This window comes from Salvelinus sp. IW2-2015, linkage group LG15 (assembly GCF_002910315.2).
Source record: "Salvelinus sp. IW2-2015 linkage group LG15, ASM291031v2, whole genome shotgun sequence".
In the NCBI taxonomy this organism is placed as follows: Eukaryota; Metazoa; Chordata; class Actinopteri; order Salmoniformes; family Salmonidae; genus Salvelinus; species Salvelinus sp. IW2-2015.
The window spans coordinates 30,214,604-30,241,123 of record NC_036855.1 but is presented as its reverse complement, the minus strand read 5'-3'; the positions used below and the strand labels follow the sequence as shown (position 1 = coordinate 30,241,123).

The following is a 26,520-nucleotide window of genomic DNA, read 5'->3' as shown; positions in this document are numbered from 1 at the left end:
CTGAGTGTTTGCAAATATTTCTAATTCAAGCGTTCATTTGTAAAAAGGCCTGGAAAGAATAACACCCCTCCACAGTACAGAACTGTAGTATATCAAGTCTCAGGTTCCCCTCTACACTGATTCATGGGGTAGACGTGAAATATTGGGCCGTTCCTTTCGACTCATGAAATCAACAGAAAATATAGCGTCAAATGAGGCGTTGCGGCTCAGATGCGCTCGGTTGTTACGCAAGATAATATATGGCAGAAGAGTGATGGGATGTTTGTTTTTTCAGAGTCACTAAAGCAGCTAGACTAGAGCATCAGGATGGTTCTGGTCTGTGAAGGACTGAGCACGCACGCGTGTGTGTATGTGGGTGTGTGTGGCGGACGGTCTGCGCCTCTAGAGTGACACCCCAGCCCTGGGCCTGCCAACGCTGTGTAACCAGCGGTCTGATTTATGTCCCAGAGCCCTGCAGAGACTCTTCCTCTGGACTGTATGTTTTACCAGAGAGAGAAGAGAGCCAGGAAGAGTCTGGAAAGAACAGACCTACCTGGGTTCAAATACTATTTAAAATCCTTTCAAATACTATTAGTGAATGATTGAGCTTACCTGCTGCGACGGAACCAATAGAAAAGTCTCAAAAGGGCAAACCCCGCCCACATGGCACTCCAGTCTGGCTAGAGCAAACGTCAAAGCCTTTGAAAGATTTTAAATAGTATTTGAACCCAGGTCTAGGAGAGAGTCTGCGGAGAGGGCTCACACTCACTGACCTGGAGTCTGTGCTGTCCGTCAAGCATCCAGGAGGCGAGGCTCTTCTCGGAGGAGCCAGAGATGCCCCTCTGCCCGGCGGGGTCAAAGTCCAGACACATGACGGGCTCAGGGTGGGCGGCCGCACGGCTCAGCACGGACCTCTGGGATACGTCCCACAGCGCCAGCGAGCCGTCCTCATAACCAGCCAGGAGGAGAGGGCCAGGGCTTGAGTCTGGCTAAGGGGGGGGGGGTCAAAGAGCGAGATAACGAGGGTGAGAGAGAGAGGGAAAAGAGAGCAATGGAGAAATAGCATAGGAGGTAGAGGGGGGGACGGAGATGTTACCATAGAAGCAAGAGGGCTGTGGAGACAGAGCAACCAACTGACACTGTGCAACTCTGAGGACCATTACTCTGCAGCTGGCCTGGCAGGCAGACTATTACAGTACTTGTCACTTTACTCCTCATCTGTATCCCTCCCTGCAGGAGCAGACCTGCAAATAGACTCACTGCACTGTCTAACACACACACACACACACACACACACACACACACACACACACACACACACACACAGGTTTTACAGACGTATTCTATATATCCTATTCTACTGCACATCCAGACAACAGCCTTTTACTATGTGTTTACTGGCTGACTGAAGGATCACCGGTATTGATCAGACAGGGAAGAGGAGTTATGAGGAGGAATACGGTGGGCTCCTAAATCAGCTGAGCGGATGAAAACAAGCAGTGGGCTTCATAGATTACCTCACAGCTGGAGAAAGGGAGGAAGGGAGAAAAGGAAAGGCGGGAGAAAGGGAGGGCGCCTCCCTCTCTCCGCCCCTGACCACGGGCCCACCATTCATCTTTCTCGGGAAAGTAAACGCACAGCCCCCTCAGTCTGAAAGCCCCACCCCCTTACAACCACCTCCACCTCTACACTACCTATCATTATGTCTTCTGGGGAAAAGTCAAGTGGAAACAAAAATAGAATGCTGGCAGGTATCGCAACCCAACCAGTTTAGAGGGAGGATATGTCCATAACCATCAAGTATTTAGAAAGCAACTATGCTTCTCTTTATTGTTAGCACTCGTCTTTGAGCCTTAGCTACAAACTTGTCCCATCTAGAGGCTGGGCATACCATCTGGCCTCAAGCGATAGTGTGCCCTGCAAAGGCAAGGCTGATGGACGACAGAAATTCTTTCCATATGTGTAAGGAGCCAAGAGAACCGAAGACTTAACAGTATATTTCTCTTCTCAAGCCTTAAACAAATTATAGACAGACCCGTGTATTCCTTCTAAACACGTCACTAACGAACGATATTAATGAGATTATGAAAACAAATAAAAACAAAGTGAAAATCAGCGTTCCCCTGCCTGCCGGCTGGGTTTCTCTGGGTTGCTAAGCGTTACCGCCTGCTGCCCCTCGGCCCTTGCACTTCACTCTAAGTGTAGGAGCTCCTCGATTGACGATGTCACAGGGCGGAGGTCAGGGAACCCCGGGTAGACACCTAATTCATTACATCCTCCGTAGCCCCTCTACGAGAGGGCTCTCTGCTGGAGTAGGGCTCACGCTTCGGGGAAAGATTCTTCATCATAAAGCACCGTTGGCAAGATGGATGAACGGTGCTCCCGGAGTCAGAGGAGTGGGGCCGTTGTACTGTACATGAAACTGTTGTTCACCATCCAACCCCATCTCCTAGGTGCAACCCAAATGGCCCCCTATTCCCTATAAAGTGCACTACTTTTGATCACACACACACACACACACACACACACACGAAGCAAAGCTTAGGAGCACAGAGTGTGGTTAGGTCTGTACAGAATGGCACCATATATATGTATATATGTGTGTGAAGCTTAGCTTCACTGAGTAGAGGGTCAGACTTGAGCAGAAGAAGAGGTCTTGGGATTTTTCATGTGCTCTTCTAATAACCAATGCAGGGTCACACATGCTCTACCAATCTGCTGTAGGTAATGTAGCACACCATACTCAACCTGTTCATCATCATCAGTCACACAGTCACAGGACTCAGACTACAGTACGTCCCAAACCAGTGGTGGGAAAGGGAGAGAAAGAGAGAGAGAGACAGAGGCCCGGTGATGTGACTGTGATCAGGGGAAAGGAGCGGTGGGCACCCCACCACAGCAGCACATACGGAACCAATCCCATCCCCGTCCATCCATCCACTCCACTCCACTTCACTTCGCCATGACGATGGCTCTGGGGCGATGAGCTGAGAGTGATGGATATCTGTATAGGAACATTTCCTTCTAGCCGGCAGCCTCTGTTCATGTTAAAAGCCTTGCACATCATACATCACGTCCACATCTCCCCTCCGCACAACACATGGAGGCACTTTCTCCCTCCACTCGCCGGCCTTAGCCAATCAGAATGATCCGTTAGCTCGTTTACCTTCCAGACCCCATTCCGCATGCTAACTTTAGGGAGGCCTGGGGAGGAGAGAGGGGGAAAAACACAGAGCAAAAACCCAAGAGGGGAGGGCAAATGAAAGAGCTACGTAATATGGATTTAATCCTTTCCAAACGTCCAGCGTCGAGCGTTTAAAAGGTGCCAATAAATCTGTTCTCAGGTCTCCGTCAGCATGATGGAGGATCCTTGCTCTCACTCTGTGGCGGGATGGAGGGAGGAGAGAGAAAGGAGAGGAGAGCCAACTCATGGTCTCCCCTCCAGTGGGTCAGAGGTTGAGGAAACAGCGGGCTGCACCAGCAGGAATCACGTGGATAACGAGGTGAGCGTCTTGTGATTGATTGACAGAATGTGTGGGCAATATATTCAGGCTGCCTGTGTGTGGCTGGGCTACTATGCCCCTCAACGCTTGGTTAACACATTCACATGCAGAGACGTGTAACACACAAAGACGTACACAGACACACACACATTCACTCACACGCACATAGTACACACTCTCACACTCTTGTCCGCACAAACACACATTGTTTTCAACTCTCCCCTGGCAGTTAAGGTTCTGTATCGATCTCCACTCAGCAGCATTGCAGCAAGTTCTCAAGTAGCTCTGTGATAGTAACAGAATATTCTGGCCCGGTGATGAAAGGATCAAACTGGAATGATTTAATGTAACCTGGGCCTGGTGTCAAACAGATCTGCCTGCCTGCAAAAGTATCCCTCCCATTGACTTTCCATAATGAATAATAATATTTTCTGGCACTTAACACTGAAACGGCATTGGCTTCCAAAATCTAATGAAAGGAAATYGTAAAGAACACAACAAGGAAAGAAAACAAAAAAGTATTAAGCAATAAAGGACAATTACCATTGATGTCTGGTGATACATACAGCCACCCAAACCGCCCTGGGTCAACACACTAGAGGTCGACCGATTAATCGGAATGGCCGATTAATTAGGGCCGATTTCAAGTTTTCATAACAATCGGAAATCGGTATTTTTGGACACCCTTTAACTAGGCAAGTCAGTTAAGAACACATTCTTATTTTCAATGACAGCCTAGGAACGGTGGGTTAACTGCCTTGTTCAGGGGCAGAACGACAGATATTTACCTTGTCAGCTCTGGGATTCAATCTTGCAACCTTACAGTTAACTGCTCTAACCACCTGCTTTACGCTAATAGCTTTTCAAACGTCACTCGCTTTGAGACTTGGAGTAGTTGTTCCCTTGCTCTGCATGGGTAACGCTGGGTGGCTGTTGTCGATGTGTTCCTGGTTCGAGCCCAGGTAGGGGCGAGGAGAGGGACGGAAGCTATACTGTTACACTGGCAATACTAAAGTGCCTATAAGAACATCCAATAGTCAAAGGTATATGAAATACAAATCGTACAGAGAGAAATAGTCCTATAATTCCTATAATAACTACAACCTAAAACGTCTTACCTGGGAATATTGAAGACTCATGTTAAAAGTAACCACCAGCTTTCATATGTTCTCATGTTCTGAGCAAGGAACTTAAACGTTAGCTTTCTTACATGGCACTTATTGCACTTTTACTTTCTTCTCCAACACTTTTTTTTGCATTATTTAAACCAAATTGAACATGTTTCATTATTTATTTGAGGCTAAATTGATTTTATTGATGTATTATATTAAGTTAAAATAAGTGTTCATTCAGTATTGTTGTAATTGTCATTATTACAAATAAATAAATAAAAACATTTTTTAATACATATATTTTTTTAAATCGTCCGATTAATCGGTATCGGCTTTTTTTGGTCCTCCAATAATCGGTATCGGCGTTGAAAAATCATAATCGGACGACCTCTAGTACACACACGGCATCGCTTGCTCTGCTTCCTGTTGCCACTAAACTCCCAAAGAAACGCAGACCCAAACCGCCCCTGTTGTGTCATCAAACCAACCGGCCGCAAATCATTAAACGTCTTGCATAAGCAGAAAATCAGAAATACTGCAAAGCAAGAAATATTAATTAACCGTGAAAATAATTACAGGTCTCTTTNGATAAAACTCGACAGTATTTACAAAACAGAGGGCGGTGAAGAATCTTTAGATGCAATGTGCAGCTGGCTGGTGGTTAGAGGGCTGGTTGAGTGGCTGATATATGGCTGTTGAACCTCAGCCCTTGCACACACTGTAATTACAGTGTTGGGACTCGACTCGCTCGCCGTCAATCGAGAAAGGCACTGGAAAAAATGGCCCGGGACAAGTTCTAGCTATAAATCACCAAGCCAAGAGTAGTCTCATATTTGTTGACGTATCTTTTATGTATGCGTCTTGTCGAAGGCTCTCAGCCAATCCATTTACAACCAGTAAAAATAGAAACATTAAGGAAGAGAGAGGAAGGGAAAAMACATTTTTTTTTCTCTCCCTTTTATGGTTGAAAAGTGAACTGACTGAACTCTATAGTGCAGTGTGATTCTGCACTGTAGCTGCAGGTGGCTAGACTGTGTCCCAAAAGGTCTCCTATTCCCTTTATAGTACATAGGGGCTCTGGTCAAAACTAGTGCACTATATGGGTGATAGGGTGCCATTTGGGACGCAGYCCTAGACTTCTGGGGGAACAAGACAGTGTATTGGATAGTCCTTACCTGCCATAGCTTGATGCACATGACCATCCCCAGCTTGGCTTGTGGTATCAGGGAGCAAACTGGGCTCTTGCTGGGCAGCTCAATGATCTTCACCTGTAGGAAGAGGAACAGTCAAACACTCAGGCAGAATAAGAAGTGGATTTCTACATTTTTACATGGTTATTACATTCAAACTAAGTCATTGACTATCCCACCCAGGCAAGAGACGATCAAACAAGCAGATATGTAGTGGTGTAATAATGTTACATGATGTACTGTTTAATATTTTGTTTTGTGTGTGATGCAAGTGCCTTAATGTGTTTGGACCCCAGGAAGAGAAGCTAATGGGGATCCATAATAAATACAAAACATGAACAACAGAGACGAGGCAAACTTTAGGCCGGGTGCCAGTCATTTCATTTATTTATTTTCATGAATCAAGTTCAAACTCGAATCCCTCATTTCAGCGCAGCAACAGGAAACGCAACGGGACATAACAGCTTTACACTTTATGGKCGTCTTATTATTATTAGACTCGGGGGGAGCGGAGCTAGTCTATAATACATCCCAATAAGACCTGACTTCCTGACCTAGACACGCTGGTACTGACTGATAAAATACACAGTCTAATGAAAGCCCATGAGAGAGACAGACCCTACAGCTACAGCTACTCCGTCTCTGTACCTAGATACAATCTAATGAGAGGGAGGCAGCCCCTATGGCTACACTACTCAGTCTCTCTGACTGACACAGAAACAGAGAGAGATACATCCTCATTAAGGCTCAGATTAAACATCCTGTTCAACAGACCAATCCGATTCACACATCACGTTACGCGGTCCAATCGGATTTCACATCCCGTTTAAGGGAGTGATCTGTATTTTAATCGGGGTGCCTCATGTTTACCCCGAACTTGCCAGCCAGACAAAGAGGGCTTTAAGTAGCTGCTTCACTCGCTGTGCCTCAGGTGCACATACTGATATCCATAAATAAAACACCCACTCTTTTAATTAATGCTTTTGCAATGGAAGCAATCCGATGGCAACGAGGTAGCGAGGGGGAAACATTAAACCTGCCTGCCTCCCAAATTGATGGTGCAACTCCTTCCCTCCCTCCGCCTCTGGCTCAGATCTACACCAGCGTGCCATGCTTTGTAGCTGAGTGTGTGTGTGTGTGTGTGGAGGCATGGGTCTAGACCTATGATTAGGATCCCCTGGGAAAGGCATGGATGACTGTGGGAAAGGCATGGATGACTGTGGGGCAGCCAGGGGTGAGACAGGAGAGCGGGACAGAGTGATAAGGCAGAGGGTTTGTGTGTGTGTGTGTGTGTGTGCGCACGCATGAGTGCCGTCACAATGGCATTATTGAGGGTGCTGGTCTTGCAGGCGCCCCGTGGCCTCGCCCTGCCTGTCTCTATAGGCTGGAGTTAGCGGCGGCACATTTGTCTCTTTCATGTGAGGCTTCATCAGAACAGGGTGAGTAACATGAATCTGAAGGCAATAACGGTGCCTGGAAAGCTGCCTGTCGCACACACTAAGAAAAACTCACATGAAAGTGGGGGGGAAGGTGAAATGTGCAATCATTTGTCTGTCATTGGCTGATGCACACTAAACCTACGCTTGCTCACAAGTTTCTATAAGAGAGGCTTAAAGCCCTTCCACAAACACAAATCTCTCTCAGCCCCCCCCCTCTCAGCATCCCTCAGCCCCTCCCTCTCTCACCTCCTCCATGGCTTCTCCAGCGTGGGCCAGTAGCCATCTCCCAGGGCCAGTCTCTAGCAGGGAACAGCGACAGAACCCCACACTGCCGGTCCACAGGGCGTCCGTGACATCACCGCGCCCCTCTGCCAGGTCCCACAAGCACACACGCATGTCGCGCCCCTGACTGACCGACCGTACACAAATCATAATCACACACTAACATATAACAGAAAAGACTGCAGTTAACATGGCACACGCAGTGAGGCTACAAATGTATAGGCAAGGGTTCCCCAACGGGCAGCCAGCAGGCCGAATTCTTCCCGCTGCTGGTTTTATTTGGCCCCCCAATTWTTTTGAGCATTTTTGGACATAAAATACTTTAACACCAGGAAATCAGCTCCAAGTGATTTTTATTTAAGAAATCTGTTCAAATATTCCCACACATAATAGAAAGGCACATGAGTAAGCAAGGTTTGAAATTAACATGTTTTAGTCAAACATTATATCCATTTGGGCTTCTTGCACTTCATTTGCAGTCTACAAATTATTAGTAATTATGCTTCGGCCCCCCCGACAATCTGCTCAAGAAAAAAAGAAAAAAAGAAAATCGGCCCATGGCTGAATCTAGTTGATGATCCCCGTTATAGGGTGTCCAATCAAAAGCTGATCTTTTGACCAATGGGTAAAATAATATGTTCATTGTGTGGATAATCCTCTAAGAAAACCAATGGTCCAACCTCATGTCTCTATCATAATCCGTTCAAAAGGTTATTGGAGTTTTTACCCTAGTAGGTTGGCCAGAATTAGGGTGACTAAATCAATGGAGACCACAGAAAAAAAGCAGTAAGAAATCTGGACAATTGCACCTTGTAAACCAGGCTGGAATCTGTGCAAGGATTAAGGCTACCTGACAGGCTCACTCGTCAGCTTTTCGAATCCGCAGGACATAAAACAAGAGGTAAGATGGATATCAATTTTGACAAGTAGTATTTTCATATTTTAGTATACGCTTTTCATATTAATTTGAAATTCCAGTTCTGTCTTGAAGATTTCTCCCCAAAAAACAAGCAAATCTCTCTGCAATGTCAACAGAGCAAGCACAGAGTATACCAAGCTTTTTTTATTTTCAAATCCTTTTACATTTAATTCAGCTTGTGTCATGCTAACATTGAACCTGGCTAATTTCATACAGCTAAACAATGCGCATTGTGAGTAAAAACTGATGAGCAGTTGAGGCCTGGTATTGTCAGTAAGGTAGTTTGTCATTACCTGATGAGAGTGTCTCTGGAGTGGAGCGTGTTGAGCCAGGTGACAGAGGCTCCAGAATGACCTTCTAGAACCTTCTCAGCTCTCCTGGTGGTCAGGTTCCACACATGGACTGACCCCTGGCCTGAGCTACACAACATTCAAGTCCTCATCATTCTTACGTCATAAAGATTCATCTGCATGTAACTAAATCACGTTGTTACGTATGAGACGTTTTCAAAAACAACAATCATATACCCGACCATTCACAAGGACATGTTTTCATAAAGACAAATGCTGCGTGTCTGGCTACTAATGCAGCTCTGCTGTTCTATGGAGACGGGGCGTGATCCCTTACCCAGAAAAGAGCAGGGGAGGGTCCCCTTCACAGCAGCCGAAGTGCAAGGCATTAAGGGGGGATCCAGCCCCCCTCAGGGTGTACAGAGGAGCAGGGGCAGGACGAGCCATCACTGGGTCACTCTCGAAGCTCTGGAGGTCACCACCACAGTCATCTCATCCACTGGAACACAAGTAAGATCCCACAGTCACAACTGAACTGTGTTAAAAAGGAGAGAGGTCAACCAAACATTGGAGACTGTTTGAAGTGAGTTGGGTAAATCCTGTTCTGATTACAATGGAATTGAGGGGGTTGATTATAAGTGAAAGGAATGAGGGTGTAATTTTAACTTCATTTAGGTGAATTATTCCAATCAGTGCAGATCCAAATCGATAGTGAGATGGAGTTTGGCTAACATGCAAGCCTGGGCTGAGGTCAACGYTGTCAGCTGTGATTGAGAAAGACCTTGCCATTAACAAGCCTGGGCTGATGTCAACAGTGTCAGCTGTGATTGAGAAAGACCTTGCCATTAACAAGCCTGGGCTGATGTCAACAGTGTCAGCTGTGATTGAGAAAGACCTTGCCATTAACAAAAAGGGGATTAATGAAGACTACTCTCCAGACAGAGCTGATTAGATTGACTCTTGTAGAAAGAATTTGTGCAAGTTAGAGGGATAATAATAATAATAATAATAATAATGTGCAAAAAACAAGCCTTAGTATCCATCTTATTTTGTTGCTCTAAAAATATTTTTGGGACCATGTCAAAGGACTATATTTCATTCATCCCTCAAATCCTCAGCCATCTTCCATTATGGTAATAATTTGAGAATGTCTAACAGACAGTCTATCTATTCACTACACAAATAAGGCCTGTGGGCATAAGGTGAAGAAGTGGATGAGATACTTATTCCTCGTCCTTCTAGGCCTACATAAGAACTGATCTTACTCAATACGTCCTAAATCACACCACTTGACAGCTTAATTACTGCAAACACAGAGAGAGTCAGGATTTTCACTCGAGTTTCGATCGGCATACGCTTCTCAAAAGGCAGCAGCAGCACACAGGCGTTTATGTTTGTGTAGGTAGGGCTGCTCGGGAAATCCGCCCCGACCACAAAAATGTAAAGAGGAAATTATGTTTCAATGTCAAGTCACACCGATTTGACAACGAGACACAATAACAATTGAGAAACTATGGATCGATTTTAGTGAGAACAGAAATTGCATTTGAATTCCACAATTTTGAATTGTATTAGGATTTTGAATTTAAATCTTTTTGAATTTGTCATGCACAAAGTGAATCATTGAACTCATAAATTGAACTTGTAGTTCATGATTAGAAACTGAATAGAATTAACATTGCATTCAGTTTTAAAATTCTATTTAACTGACTATTCAAAGTTCAACATGAATATATTCAGTTTAAATATGGTAGATATTGCATTCATTGTCTGTGTATCAAGTTTACAAACTAAACTCAGCAAAAAAGAAAAGTCCTCACTGTCAACTGCATTTATTTTCAGCAAACTTAACATGTGTAAATATTTGTATGAACATAACCAGATTCAACAACTGAGACATAAACTGAACAAGTCCCACAGACATGTGACTAACAGAAATGGAATGTGTCCCTGAACAAAGGGGGGGTCAAAATCAAAAGTAAGTCAGTATCTGGTGTGGCCACCAGCTGCAGTGCATCTCCTCCTCATGGACTGCACCAGATTTGTCAGTTCTTGCTGTGAGATGTTACCCCACTTTTCCACCAAGGGACCTGCAAGTTCCCGGACATGTCTGGGGGGAATGGCCCTAGCCCTCACCCTCCGATCCAACAGGTCCCAGACGTGCTAAATGGGATTGAGATCCGGGCTCTTCGCTGGCAATGGCACAACACTGACATTCCTGTCTTGCAGGAAATCACGCACAGAACGAGCAGTATGGCTGGTGGCATTGTCATGCTGGAGGGTTATGTCAGGATGAGCCTGCAGGAAGGGTACCACATGAGGGAGGAGAATGTGTTCCCTGTAACGCACAGCGTTGAGATTGCCTGCAATGACAACAAGCTCAGTCCGATGATGCTGTGACACATCGCCCCAGATCATGACGGACCCTCTGCCTCCAAATCGATTCCGTGCCAGAGTACAGGCCTCGGTGTAACGCTCATTCCTTCGGCGATAAACGCAAATTTGACCATCACCCCTGGTGAGACAAAACCGCGACTCGTCAGTGAAAAGCACTTTTTGCCAGTCCTGTCTGGTCCAGCGACAGTGGGTTGTTGCCGGTGATGTCTGGTGAGGACCTGCCTTACAACAGGCCTACAAGCCCTCAGTCCAGCCTCTCTCAGCCCATTGCGGACAGTCTGAGCACTGATGGAGGGATTGTGCGTTCCTGGTGTAACTCGGGCAGTTGTTGCTGCCATCCTGTACCTGTCCCGTAGGTGTGATGTTTGGATGTACCTATCCTGTGCAGGTGTTGTTACACGTGATCTGCCACTGCGAGGACGATCAGCTGTCCATCCTGTCTCCCTGTAGCGCTCTCTTAGGCCTAAAGCACGTTCACGCAGATGAGCAGGGACCCTGGGCATCTTTCTTTTGGTGTTTTTAAAAGTCAGTAGAAAGGCCTCTTTAGTGTCCTAAGTTTTCAGAACTGTGACCTTAATTGCCTACCGTCTGTAAGCTGTTAGTGTCTTAACGACCGTTCCACAGGTGCATGTTCATTAATTGTTTATGGTTCATTGAACAAGCATGGGAAACAGTGTTTAAACCCTTTACAATGAAGATCTGTGAAGTTATTTGGATTTTTACTAATTATCTTTGAAAGACAGGGTTCTGAAAAAGGAACGTTTCTTTTTTCCCTGAGTTTATAATTTCAAGTTGATCAAAGTTTCATATATTCAATTCAATTCTGATTCAAAAACATCCTGGTACTTTTCCAGCCAGGAAAGGTAGAGAACAGATTCAACAGAATCAAACGCTGTATGGTAAACAGTAGCTGCTGGCGGTTCTGAAGTCAATGTGGCATAAAAAAAAAAAATTGTATCCCATTTTCTCCCCAATTTTCGTGGTATCCAATCGCTAGTAATTACTATCTTGTCTCATCGCTACAACTCCCGTACGGGCTCGGGAGAGACGAAGGTCGAAAGCCATGCGTCCTCCGAAGCACAACCCAACCAAGCCGCACTGCTTCTTTAACACAGCGCGCCTCCAACCCGGAAGCCAGCCGCACCAATGTGTCGGAGGAAACACCGTGTACCTGGCCCCCTTGGTTAGCGCGCACTGCGCCTGGCCCGCCACAGGAGTCGCTGGAGCGCGATGAGACAAGGATATCCCTACCGGCCAAACCCTCCCTAACCCGGACGACGCTATGCCAATTGTGCGTCGCCCCACGGACCTCCCGGTCGCGGCCGGCTGCGACAGAGCCTGGGCGCGAACCCAGAGACTCTGGTGGCGCAGCTAGCACTGCGATGCAGTGCCCTAGACCACTGCGCCACCCGGGAGGCCCTCCAATGTGGCATTTTGAATAGATTTTCTTCCTATGAATTTGTCTCTAGCGTTTGAACCGTTTTGGCTATAAGCTATTATGACCCCATTCCTGAAAGCGAAGACTCTCTTGAACATGGACGTGTCTTCTGTTCACCTTTATGATAATCACAGGCCGTGCAGGAGACGTTAGAATGGCGTGTATAAAAAACTTTTGTATTAAACTTAATTTGGCCACTATTAAAATGTAGTTCAATAACCCTGTAACGTTCAGGAGGTTCACGTAAAGGACAACAAGCTGCTTTCTTAACAAGTAGCCTACCGCTTCCATACCCCCCCCGTTTCCACTCATCCCTCAGGACATCTGCCTCACAAACACACGTGACCACCCTCCTGAGGCGTTCCAACCCAACACACTATTGAAAAGGCCTTCTTCAAATTGCACAAGGGGTGACACTTCAGGCTGATGAGTGAGTTTCACAGAACTCCATCTGCTACATTCACCCCCCAAACTCACTCCACAGTGACCCCCGTGGTTGAGCTCAGCACAACTGTAGATCCGAGTCCAGGGGCACCATTGTAAGGGACGTCACTCTTCCGCCTGCTTAGCGAGTACCGCTTCCCCCTGATTCAGCTCATACGGAGACTCGAACTCAAGACTTCTGCCCCGGAAAGACACTTGGCCACCCTCCTGAAGCATTCCAACCCATCGTGCTATTAAAAAAGGCCTTCTTCAATTGCGTAATGGGCGACACTTCAGGCCGAGGAGTGACTTTCACAGATCTCCACCTGCTACACTAATACAAGTATTCAAGATAGAGCAAGGTTACTCCTTAAAAGAGCATGGTTTGGTGATCCATGCTTATGTGATGAGCAACCTGAAGACGTATTCGTTTGACATGTGTTAGTTTCAAGTCTCCAGCAAGGGTAGTTATTATAAGGGTGTGACTGACTAGATTAAGACTGTGTTAGCCTGCTGAGCTAAAGCCTAAGGATTGGTCCTATGACTAGGATTCGTCTATTCAAGGAGGTCGTCAAAGGGGGGGGGGGGTGATGTGTAAGACAGGTGGTTCAGTGACCACGCTTGCGTGATAAGCAACTTGTCTGAGACCTGCAAAATTGCATTGTCTGGCGAACAGGAGACCTGGGTTAGAACCATCGAGACAGAACTGTTTTATATCTATGGTTAGAACCGCATCAGTCAAACTAACACGTCTTCAGGTCTCAGGCAAGGTTGCTGATCACATGCATGGATCTGTTGCACTCTCGTTAAATGGGGTGCACAGATCCTCCGGAAAGTGTGCAGTAGGCCCGATTTCAAACCCAGTCACTTATATTGGTGCTGTGACCTCAGTGTGATGTCAAAGGGGGGTGAAATCTAACTGCGGTGGTTTGATGAACCATGCTGTTTCGATGAGAAGGCCTAACCTTGCTGGAGACTTGAAGACTTGTGTCAGCTTCCTGAACTCCTCCCCATGGGCTTAAGCTAAGTGGGCTAACACAGTCTTGTAAAATGCGGGAGACCTGGTTCGAAACCAGTCAGTCACACATTAAACAAGGAGTGGAAATGCTAGTCCCTGTGATCATCAGAGGGGAGAGTCTTCGCTTTCAGGAATGGGGTCATAATAGCTTATAGACACAACGGTTCAAACGCTAGAGACAAATTCATAGGAAGGAAATAAATTCAACATGTCACATTGGCGGTTTCTGAAGCCAGAGGCTACTGTTGACAACAAAGAGCGTTTGATTCTGTATCTTTGTTGGCTGGCAAAATACCTGGATTTTATCTCTGGTTTTGAATCTGAATTTAGAGAACTGAATTTAAAAAATGAATCTGAATGCACCTGAGAAGTTGAATATATGAAACGTTGACAAACTTAAATTATTGGTTGTAAACTTGATACACGGACAATGAATGCAATATATACCATATATATTGAAACTGAATATATAAATATTGAATATATAAATTGAAATGGAAATTTAAAGCTGAATGCAATTCATTCAATTCAGTTTCAAATCGTGAACTATAAATTCAATTTATGAATTCAATGATTCAATTGCACTACCACTGAAAAACAAATTCAAGTTCATTATCTTAATACAAAGTAAAAAATTATGGAATTAAAATACAATCTCTGTTGGCCCCCGAAATTGCTCCGTAGGAAATGTGAGAATAGGACGATTTTGTTTCAAGACTTTTGTATTACTCCTTTATCGGCAATCTTAGTTTATAATCACACCCCACCCCTACTCCTATAGGCTAACCCTTGCCCTCCACATCGGCACACGCTGAAACTGGAGCCGCAGGTATTTTGGAGAAGCTCATTTCAGAAGGTTATTGGTTCAATTGTCCATGTTAATCTGTGAAGCTGAGAGAGACAGACCTCTGGACAGCCTCCCTAATTAAGAAGAGGGCACCTGCATCACCGTCTAACTCGAACCTTCACAAAGACCACAGTCATCCCCAGTCCCACACCACACCACTATCCCATTACCACTTCAGCCAGCCAGCCACCACTATCACACTATCACCCAGGGTCTGACCGCTCAAGCAGAGAGAAAGAGGATCCCCGAAAGCTTCTGGAATCGGTCACTGCATCATCATAAATGACTAGTCTAACCAGAAACCAGAGACATAGGCCTACATCGTATGCATATTATAGGTTTACCACAAGCGACCTAACAATCTAAAGCGCTGACTGTACAAAACATTAGGAACACCTGCTCTTTCCATTGCATAGACTGACCAGGTGAAATATATGAGCCCTTATTGATGTCACTTGTTAAATCCACTTCAAAATCAATGTAGATGAAAGGGAGGAGACAGGTTAAAGAAGGATTTTCTAGCCTTGAGGCAATTGAGACATGGATTGTGCATTCAGTGCATTCAAAAAGTTCAGACCCCTTCACTTTCTCCATATTTTGTTACGTTACAGCCTTATTGTGAAATATATTAAATATTTTTTCCCCTAATCAATCTACACACAATACCCAACAATGACAAAGCGAAGACAGAAATACCTTATTTACAGAAGTATTCCGACCCTTTGCTATGAGACTCGAAATTGAGCTCAGGTGCATCCCGTTTCCATTGATCATTCTTGAGATGTTTCTACAACTTGATTGGAGTCCACCTGTGGTAAATTCAATTGATTGGACATGATTTGGAAAGGCACACACCTGTCTATATAGGTCTCACAGTTGACAGTGCATGTCAGAGCAATAACCAAGCCACGAGGTCGAAGAAATTGTCTGTAGAGCTCCGAGACAGGATTGTGTCAAGGCACAGATCTGTGGAAGTGTACCCCAAAAAGTCTGCAGCATTGGAGGTCCCAAGAACACAGTGGTCTCCATCATTCCTAAATGGAAAAAGTTTGGAACCACCAAGACTTCCTAGAGCTGGCCGACCAGTCAAACTGAGCAATCGGGGGAGAAGGGCCTTGGTCAGGGAGGTGACAGCGCTCCAGAGTTCCTCTATGGAAGAACCTTCCAGAAGGACAACCATCTCTGCAGCGCTCCATAAATCAGACCTTTATGGTAGATTGGCCAGACAGTAGCCACTCCTGAGTAAAAGGCACATGACAGCCCACTTGGAGTTTGCCAAAAGGCATCTAAAGGACTCTCAGACCATGAGAAACAAAATTCTCTGGATTGACAGAACCAAGATTGAACTCTGACCTGAATGCCAAGCCTTACGTCTGGAGGAAACCTGGCACCATCCCTACGGTGAAGCATGGTGGTGGCAGCATCATGCTGTGGGGATGTTTTTCAGTGGCAGGGACTGGGAGACTAGTCAATGGAAAGATGAATGGGGCAAAGTACAGAGAGATTCTTGATGAAAACCTGCTCCAGAGCGCTCAGGACCTTAGACTGGGCCGAAGGTTCAACTTCCAACAGGACAACGACCCTAAGCACACAGCCAAGACAACGTAGGAGTGGTTTCAAGGACATTCAGAGACTTGTCCCGAGTGGCCCAGCCAGAGACCGAACCCAAAAATAGCTGTGCAGCAACGCACCCCATCCAACCTCACAGAGCTTGAGAGGATCTGCAGAGAAGAACGGGAGAAACTCCCCAAATACATGTGTGCCAAGTTAGTAGAGTCATACCCAAGAAGACTTGAGGCTGTAATCGCTGCCAAAGATGCTTCAACAACGTACTGAGTAAAGGGTCTGAATACTTAAGTAAATGTGACATCATTTTTTTTTTTATGTAAATGGGTCTAGATTAATGAGGGAAAAAAACGATTTAAATCTATTTTAGAATAAGGCTGTAACGTAACAAAATATGAAACAAGTCAAGGGGTCTGAATACTGTGTGCCATTCAGAGGATGAATGGGCAAGACAAAAGATTTAAGTGCCTTTGAACGGGGTATGGCAGTAGGTGCCAGGCGCACCAGTTTGAGTGTGTCAAGAACTGCAACGCTGCTGGGTTTTCACCCCCAGTTTCCCGTGCGTATCAAGAATGTTCCGCCACCCAAAGAACATCCAGCCAACTTGACAACTGTGTGACGCATTGGAGTCAACACGGGCCAGCATCCCTGCGAAACGCTTTCGACACATGCCCCGACGAATTGAGGCTCTTCTGAAGGCAAAAAGGAAGAGGTGCAACATTAGGAAGGTGTTCCTAATGTTTTGTACACTCAGTGTAGTAACCTACATTGGGGTATGAAGAAATTGAACAAAACGGCAACCGTAGAAGTTTGTGAAGATATATTAGTTAAGCCTGAGGTTGTGAAAGGATGGGTGGGAAGGCCAGGCTACATTCCATAGCTGTTGTCGTGCTGTTTCTGTGGCCGTTTCTGTATGTGACAGGGAGGCTCACCCTGATAACAGGTGGATTAAGGTACCTTTCCCTTATTGTGCTACTGCAGGCCTACAGCTCTTGGAGCTGGGCTGAGGCTCAACTAGTTTGGAACCACACTGTGCTTTCGTTGTACAAACACTGACTGCCTGGGCCTCAGAACATTCCTCCCCTGACCAACCGCCTGCATGTCAATCAAACACACTGGCTGTGCATGGGGGGGTGTTTGGATGATTGACAAGGAAACTACTGCAGTTGGGGAAATATCACAGAAGTAGGTTGCACGCCCACCACCCAGCCTGCACCCCCCCCCCCACCCCCCCCAATAGAATGTTGAAGGTGGAAATAGAAACAACCCCATCTACCACACCACTGCTTCCTCAGCCCACTGTCCTCATCCTCTGTTTAGTGGCGTCAGCATTTCCAGAGCCGCTGCCTGTGATTGCCCCAACAATGGAGCTGTTGTGGTGGTTGGTTGTTAGCAAGTCACCCAAGAACCCCAATACAAACATGTGGGAGGCAGTGAAACTAGACAAATAAACAGTCCAGTGACAGGGTGTCACTCAAACCCATTCAGAGAGGCTCTTCAATTGTTTCACGCTAACCTGAGGAGGCAACCAAGCAAACAAAGCTGTAATTGGTATTCTAGTCCAAATGTTGTATGAAAACTGATGTAAAATCAAGACAAATACTGTACTTAAGCGAAAAACTCACCCGAAGCGGGTGGGCGGAACAAACAGAGCGAGGCGGGTGGGAAGGATGGGACAGGCAGAGCAGTGCCTGTATGCTAGCAGGATAGTCCATATCTCCAATCACCTTCGCTGATGGCGATGTTGTGTTTCTATTAAGTGGATGCGTTGATGTTATTTAACATGTACGGTAAAGCCTTAACCCTTAGCTACCTCTCAACTGAAATGAGCTTGGGGAAAAAAGTGAACAAAGACAACATTTCCAAGTGTGACTACAGTGCCAGACAAAACACAAAAACAGAGACACATTCTGATTGAGAAAGGCGTCAAAGCGGACAACCTGCCCGCCTGGCTTCGGTTGGGTCATTATAATTCAAAACAATGCGTTCTAAAATATATGACACACACGCCTCGCACGCTCGCCTTTTGTGTGGAGGAATGGATAGTAGTAGCAGTAGGTCTATAGAAGTCAAATAGGCCACCAGGCTAGTAGGCCACACGCTATTGTGGAGGATCATCACTGTTGGGCAAACCACAGGTCTTAAACCCCCCAAGTTAATAAAACTAAATACCCGACATTTCAAAAATGATTGAACCAACAGATAACCATAAAACCAGTGGGTCAGTCAGGGAATTTGTCATATAGCCTACCCGCAAGAAATTATAGAACAGTTAATTAAATTTGTGGGACAGGGAGGAAGGGAATAATAAATCACATTGACTGATTAATATACCCGAGCTCCTCCGGACCAGATCTGCCTGCCTGTCCCGGTGGGAAGAGCCAGGCCGCCAGGCCAGGGGAAGAGTGAGTCTCCTACTGGCCCTGTAACAGATAAGACAGCTCTGGTAATCTGACTCTAAGTCTGTGGATAAAGGCAGCGTGTCTCTTCTCGGCCCATCTGTCAACACCTGCGGGGTAATTAGGCCTAATTATGAGAGTCCGCTTCCCCTTCATGTTATTAAATAAGAGCCAGCTCCTCCAGCCAGGTATCGCTCAACACCGGCAAGGGGCTGGCGACCTTCAGATCAAACGCAGCCACTACCTGTGTCCCCTGCTTCGCAGAGCTTGCTGCTTATATGAAGGGGAGGGGGGGGCTTCAAAGTTGTGGAATAACGGCTGTCCAGACCACATTCCTTCAGTGGCTCTTTGGAGTTGGTAGCTGCCTCTCACATGATAGTTAGCTACCCACCTGAGCTGCCCCTGTCATATTATGCCATTCATAAATACAAGCAGGACATACAGATCACAGGGAGGCTGTTACGGAAAATATACTACCCAGTCTCACAAAACCCATTATGTAGAGAGAACAGGGCCAGGGTCTGATTATAATCATCAAATTTCAGCCTTGATAAGCATGATGAAAATGACAAGCACCTTGCAGAGCATTCACACACACACATTCTGAATAGCCTGTTTTTACAGGTCATTTTAATTAACTACAATATATTTCTACTACAGGTTTGACCTACTTGGCTAAACACACTACGGTAGGTTCCATGGCAACTAAGAAATGCCTCCTTTAGTGAGATCATACCTCAGCTATTAGTCATTGTTCTTTATCGGAACAGTCTTATCTTGCATTTCCCCCTTTTCTCGCTGTTCCTCCGTGGGCACTTCCACTTCACTGGGGCCTGGCTGCATTGACTCTAACCATTAGTCAGACTTTTCTTCTGAGACCCTCCCCACATCTAGGGCTGTTACGGTGACTGTATTACCGCCTCAACGGTGGTCACGAGTCATGACCGCAGTCAAATTCCACATTCCACATTCCACACCGTTTAGCTACGGTTACTAGGCTTCTCCAAGCTCTGATGCTGCCGATGGTCGTTAGTAGCCTACCAAACTTGCTAACGGGTACTATTGTCCCTTTAAATCACTCTGACATCAATAGAAACGTATATGAAAAATCTATCAAACACTTCATGAGAGCCCATGAGCTCATGTTGCGCAACATTTCTATAGGCTATGTAATTGTGGGAGAAAACAGAGTGATGGCCGCTAATAAAAAGAGGAGGATCCCATCAGCTTTCTATAGGCTAGGCCAACTATATGTTTTTTTCAACTTTCCTAATATTACGCACATTGCTTCACTTTACAACAGGAGTATAGCCTACCTGGCTGGCATGAAAATGAACCACGGGAAAAGCAGAGGAGGAGCCGCCAGCAGCAGCAGAGACAAGAAAACAGCCCTTGCCTAAGCCTAATTGTCTAAGAAAATTGAGGAGAGAGGAAACTAAACTTAATTAGGTCTATAATCAATAGCCTAACTGTTAAAATGTGCCTGGCTTTATAAATAGTCCATATTGATCTACAGAAATGAGACAGATTTAGCTTTTGTTGCCTGTTTGAGTGTTTGTTTAATAGCTTACTGATTCCGCGAGCACCAAGCCTCATGCAATGGCAAAACGTTGGATAAAGCAATTTCACAGATTCAGCTGTTTTTAAATCTGTGCTATGCTGTAATAAAGGCTTTACAATTTATTTGGTTATAATAGACTGGTATTGCTTATCATTTATTCAGTGTTCTTTACACTGTTCGAAAGAGGCTCTCGCTCCTATACACTCCTTTTTCTTGATCTCCTTATTGTTATAATTACTATTATTATGATCATCATTATAATAATAAGTAATGTCGTTATCATTAGTAGGCTTAGTATAGTATCCTTGTAAAACCACCATTGAACTGTAGCCTTAAGAGCGCATCCTGTTTGGTCTTAATACCGTAACTTACTTAGGCCTATATTTCAATATATAGTGTAGTGCAGGGCTGCCCAACCCTCTTCCTGGAGATCTACTGTCCTGTAGGTTCTCAGTCCAACCCTAATTTAGCATATCTGATTCAGCTAGTTAAGGTTTTGTTGAGCAGCTAATAAGTAGAACCAGGTGTGTTAAATTAGGGTTGAACAGAAAACCCACAGGACAGTAGATCTCCAGGAAGAGGATTGGGCAGCCCTGGCCTAGTGTATCAATCAATCATTCATTCGTTCATGCAATCACAAGACATTCATGCTTTGAAATGCAAATCAAGCATTTTAGTTTTTAAATAAATATCAAAAAGGGAGCTTTCAGCTTTGAATAATTAGCCTAAACAATAAATAAACGGCAATTCACAAATGCATGCAACAGTTTTTTTTGCTGTAAATCAAGGCTTCAGATATCTTTTTTTCTCTCATTAGAAGCGACACTCCGGTACATGTATTTATTTAGTGGTTTACACTGTTCCAAACGGTCAGAAAAATGTATATTGTAATCTGACATCAACTTCATGACACACAATACCTCTCGCAACACTTGCTCATATACCCTCCTTTATCTGGATCTCCAGTAGTTTCAACAACTAACTCAATGTCTTCCACAGATCTGACTTCCCCTTTCCCTCCTGAGCAACCAGTAAACATTCGCCCGTTTCAAGTACATTTTTCACGTCCTCCGCATCTATTTTACCTTCATGTGTTACTGTGCTCAGAGTTTGTTATAACCAATTTATTGATGTGATTATGATAGGCTATAGGTCAGGCCCTATTGGTGACATGCATGCGATGCTTATATGTTTCACGTAAAGAGAGCAAGGGTTGAGGGAATAGGGGATGTTTTTCCTAAACACATTAGGGATTTCGGTAACAGAAATGTTCAGTCTGAAACAAGTAATACAATTTACGGATAAAATGATGTGGCAAAATAAGTTTAAACATTTCGACCAATCGATTGGTTGAAAGAACAGGACGATTCTCGGTCAACCAATATTATTTTTTAGTCGGGGACAGCTGTACTGTTTGGAATATTTATTTCTCGCATAATAAAATAGGTTAACTTTTGTACTATAGGGGATAGTAGATTGACATAGGCCAGTGCTTTTGCTGTTCGTTAGGCCTACTCATCTTGCTGGCTGACGAAAAGTAAACGTGGACGGTTCTTCCAACATCTTCAATTTGCGCCTCGGAAGTCTTATCTTGCATTTCCCTTTTCCTCCATGGGTATTTCCACTTCACTGGGGGCCAGGCTGCCTTGACTCTTTAACCATTAGTCAGCCTTTCTTCCGAGACCCTCCCCACATCCCTGCCAATACTATCAGATTCTCCCGAGGAGGAAACCAACGAGCTGAATGGAGACCCGGGTCCATGATAAAACTCCAGTTTATTCAACAACATAGGAAGTGGAAGGGACACACGCCCTTTTATTGTGTGACTGATCGGCTGCTGGTGAGGGTATCTGGACTGAAATAACATGACACCGCAGCACAGCGGCAGCTAGCTTAGATAGAGGGTAAAGTCAGACACAAGTGCACCCACGCCCACTGTCATTCACGGCGCCAATGGGGGGGAAGAGGAGGCATTGTTCCCGTCAATGGCGTGACTGCTGAACTGGGGCCATGGTAGATAAGGGACTCTAATACCATACAAGCCTCAATCAGGCAGGCAGGCACTGATGGAACACTTTGTCGCTGCATCGTCCTGACTTAGGGCAACGGGTACCTCTGTCTTATCTGTTTGTATTATCACCAATTCCCTCCTCTTGGGGTTTTACCTGCACACTTCAGGATAGCGGGACAAGAGGATTGACTGCTATTCATCACCAGCCTACACCACTGCTGTACTCCTCTTGCTAACCACCTGATGTGCCCTCTCCAAGACACAACAAATCAATAAAATTGACTAACTAGTTAGACTAACTTTTTTGGCTCTCAATTTAATCACTGTTCTCATCTGCACTCTTGTATCACACATTCTCATGACATGTTTAAAGTGTGTGCATAACAAACTGTGTGACACTAGTCTTCCTTGATAGTCTGTTATTAATGTTGGTGTTAGTCTCTTACTAACGTTGGTGTTAAACCGGGAGCAGGGATCTAGCAGGGATTCCTATCTATGAGTTTGCTGTAAACAACGCAATCTAGCTTGACTTACCTATACAGATGCAGTTATACAACAATTGTATGTATTGTCAACGTTTAAGAAATTCATATTTAACTACTAGCTAGAAGCTTCTATCCCAGCTAACGTTAGCCTGGCTAGCACAGGCTTTCCAATGCAGTGTACTTATTAGCTAGCTAAGTCCACAGGCTAGCAACATTTGCAAACAAAACACAGCACTAGCTCTTTAACGTGAGTCCAAATACCAGTGATACTAACAATAGGAAAAACGATACATTATCAATGTGCATGTAATTTGAAAGGTGTCAAGGAAGGTACCTTAGCAAAGCGTGGGGAAGCGATGCAAAACAAGCGCCGGTTGAACATGAAGGACCCTTCTTTTCAGTCGTCCTTACCAGTGCCTGCATTTATTTTGTTGCAGTTCATGCGCTGACAGGCTGGACCATTGAGCTTTTGGCTGTACCAACGCCAACTGAGTGCCCTTTTCTCTCGTAGTGTAAATGAAACAATTTGAATTTCTAAAGATTAGCCTACAGTAAATACAATGCTAACGAGACATTATCATGATAATATAACATAACAGAATATAATGAATTATATATTATATCAGATGTGTGCTGTGTTTACAATTAATTAATGGCACAACCTAACACGTCTGAATCTGAATGTAGGCCTATATGAATAGCCCAAGGATAATACAAATTTCACATTTATTAAATCTATCAGATTCAGTCATAGCATATGAAAATAAGAAGCCCCATAAAAGCCACTCAACTTGTAAGGTGGTTACTAATGATACCACGGACAATTTAGCAACGCAATCTAAATTTTCTCTGAATATGTTCAATCTGAAACCTGGATTTGACTTGCATCAAAAACATTGAGAGATCCTGAGTCCCTTCAAAGACAGAATACGCTGTTTCTGGAGAGCACAGCTGAGGTTTGAAAATAGACGAGTAGAATCTGCAAAACCTTTGGCAAGGTATAATACTGAGCAAACAGGAGACAATTTATTTTTAAAAATATATATTTTTCAGTCTAATTGAGAAAGAGAAAAAAAACGCAAGCCCCTAATCCACAGAGCACACAGTGTCCTTTCATGAGTGTGCTGGGAGAGACCTTTATTTGTCCATTCCTATCATAGAAAAGAGGAGGTTTCAAGCTCGGCTGGGTCTGAGCGAAAAGATTAGATGAAACCAGAGTGTTTTAAACCTCTTTAGGGGCCATGGATTAAGGCTGGAAGATGGCTACATTGAGCCATTCCCCCTCACTCCTAAATGAAACAATAAAGAATACAAGATCACAGGTGTTCGGTCAAAAATACTGTTAGGGACCAAGGAAGAATTTGGCATGAAGAAGAATTCAAGTACAGTGTGACGTATTGTCTTTATGAGGGCTTGGAAATATGCCTCTGACCACACACATGGTCATGAATTATTATTCTTTTACATCAACCACAGCTGAAAAACCAAAAAGAAGTGGGAGAGAAAGAACCACTTCATCTACCTATAGCTAATGCGATGGGAGGAGGAAGATAATGCAGACGGTCGATGGAGGGAATGAAGAAGAGGGGAGAGGAGGAAGGAGGGGTGTCTGTGGTTAAATCAATTACAGCTAATGGAGGTGGCAGGATTGTGACCCTTCAGTGGAGGCCACAGGAACATGTCTGCTGACTGGCCTGGTCAAATGCCATGCCCTACATCTTCATCAATTATTGGTGGCTGTGTCTCAGTTTACCCCGTGTGGATGACAATGTCTGCCAGCCCAATGCACCTGGGTGCCAGTGCCCCGGTCTCCCTGGGTCCAATGAGGGGGAGGGGGGGGGGGTACTATGATCACTATTATCCATCCAACCAAGAGAGAAGGGGCAAGCAGGTCATCTTACAGCTCATCACCAAATTAGAAAGGCTTTAGGTTGACCAGCCAAGCAGGGTCCTGTTGTTGGTTGGACCTGACCATGCAGCCAAACCGTAGATAGAACTAGAATCAGTCTCCTGTCACTCACTCAGAATAGTCTTCTCTCTCAGAGGAGATACACCAACCATCCAGTGCAAAACACTCAACAAACAAGACTGCAGCGTTAGTTCATGGATACATACCATACAGTAATGGATACATACCATACAGTAATGGATACATACCATACAGTAATGGATACATACCATACAGTAATGGTTACATACCATCACAGTAATGGATACATACCATACAGTAATGGTACATACCATACAGTAATGGATACAACCTACGATGATCATACCATACAGTAATGGTACATACCATACCAGTAATGGATTCATACAGGAATGATACATACCATACAGTAATGGATTACATACCATAACAGTAATGGATACATACCATACAGTAATGGATTCATACAGTATTGATACATACCATACAGTAATGGATAATACCGATACAGTAATGGATACATACATACAGTAATGGTACATACCATACAGTAATGGATTCATACAGTAATGCATACCATACACATACAGTAATGGATCTACATACCATACAGTAATGGATACATACCATACAAGTAATGGATACATCTACATATAAGGTAATTCATACATACAGTGGAAACTGGAACATTAACATCAAAATCTATAGAACACATGTTTATTGCTTGTGTTGTGCCTAATACCGGTTATTATTCAGCTAAATTATATATTCTTGTTTGACAGCAAAAAACTAAAAACCAAGTATCTGACCCAAGAACAAGACAATTGAGCCATTTTGTTTTAGATAACGCATCTAAAGCAACAGCCCTTAGTGATCCAACAGACACTATCTGCTAGATCTCCGTCTACCATCCCGCACCATGCTGTCTAAACCCTGTCTACCATGCTGCATCATGCTGTCTACACCTGTCTACCATGCTGTCTAACCCTGTCTACATGCTGCATCATGCTGTCTAACCCTGTCTCGTGCTGCATCAGCTGTCTAACCTTGTCTACCATGATGCATCATGCTGTCTAACCTTGTCTACCATGATGCATCATGCTGTCTAACCCTGTCTTGCCATGCTGCATCATGCTGTCTAACCCTGTCTGCCATGCTGATGCTGTCTACCCTGTCTACCATGATGCATCATGCTGTCTAACCCTGTCTACTGCTGTCTACCCTGTCTGCCATGCTGTCTAACCCTGTCTGACTGCTGTCTAACCCTGTCTACCAGCTGCATCATGCGTTCTACCCTGTCTACCAATATGCATCTGCTGTCACCCTGTCTACCATGCTGTCTAAACCTGTCTACCATGCTGCATCATGCTGTCTAACCCTGTCTACCATGATGCATCATGCTGTCTAACCCTGTCTACCAGCTCTAGTGTCTGCCATGCTGCATCATGCTGTTTAACCCTGTCTACCATGATGCATCATGCTGTCTAACCCTGTCTACCATTGCTTCTAACCTGGCTGCCATGATCATCATGCTGTCTAACTCTGTCTACCATGATGCATCATGCTGTCTAACTCGCCTACCATGACTGCATCATGCTGTCTAAACCCTGTCTACCATGCTGCATCATGCTGTCTAACCCTGTCTATACCATGCTGTCTAACCCTGTCTGCCATGATGCATCATGTCGTCTAACCCTGTCTAACCATGCTGTCTACCCTGTCTACCGTGCG

General features: G+C 44.8%; 1 protein-coding gene across 1 annotated transcript in view; it reads right to left on the bottom strand.

Annotated features, from left to right (window-relative positions):
- The window catches only part of gnb1l (guanine nucleotide binding protein (G protein), beta polypeptide 1-like), a 29,010-nt gene extending 5,733 nt beyond the window's left edge, over positions 1-23,277 (bottom strand). The window contains exons 1-6 of the mRNA XM_024002695.2: positions 23,194-23,277; positions 9,052-9,213; positions 8,718-8,843; positions 7,470-7,632; positions 5,770-5,862; positions 753-968 (exon numbers count right to left, since the gene is read on the bottom strand). Coding sequence (XP_023858463.1) covers positions 753-968; positions 5,770-5,862; positions 7,470-7,632; positions 8,718-8,843; positions 9,052-9,161 — 708 coding nt within the window. The 5' untranslated portion in view covers positions 9,162-9,213; positions 23,194-23,277. The remainder of the gene's footprint in view (positions 1-752; positions 969-5,769; positions 5,863-7,469; positions 7,633-8,717; positions 8,844-9,051; positions 9,214-23,193) is intronic.
- Positions 23,278-26,520: the final 3,243 nt, after the last annotated feature.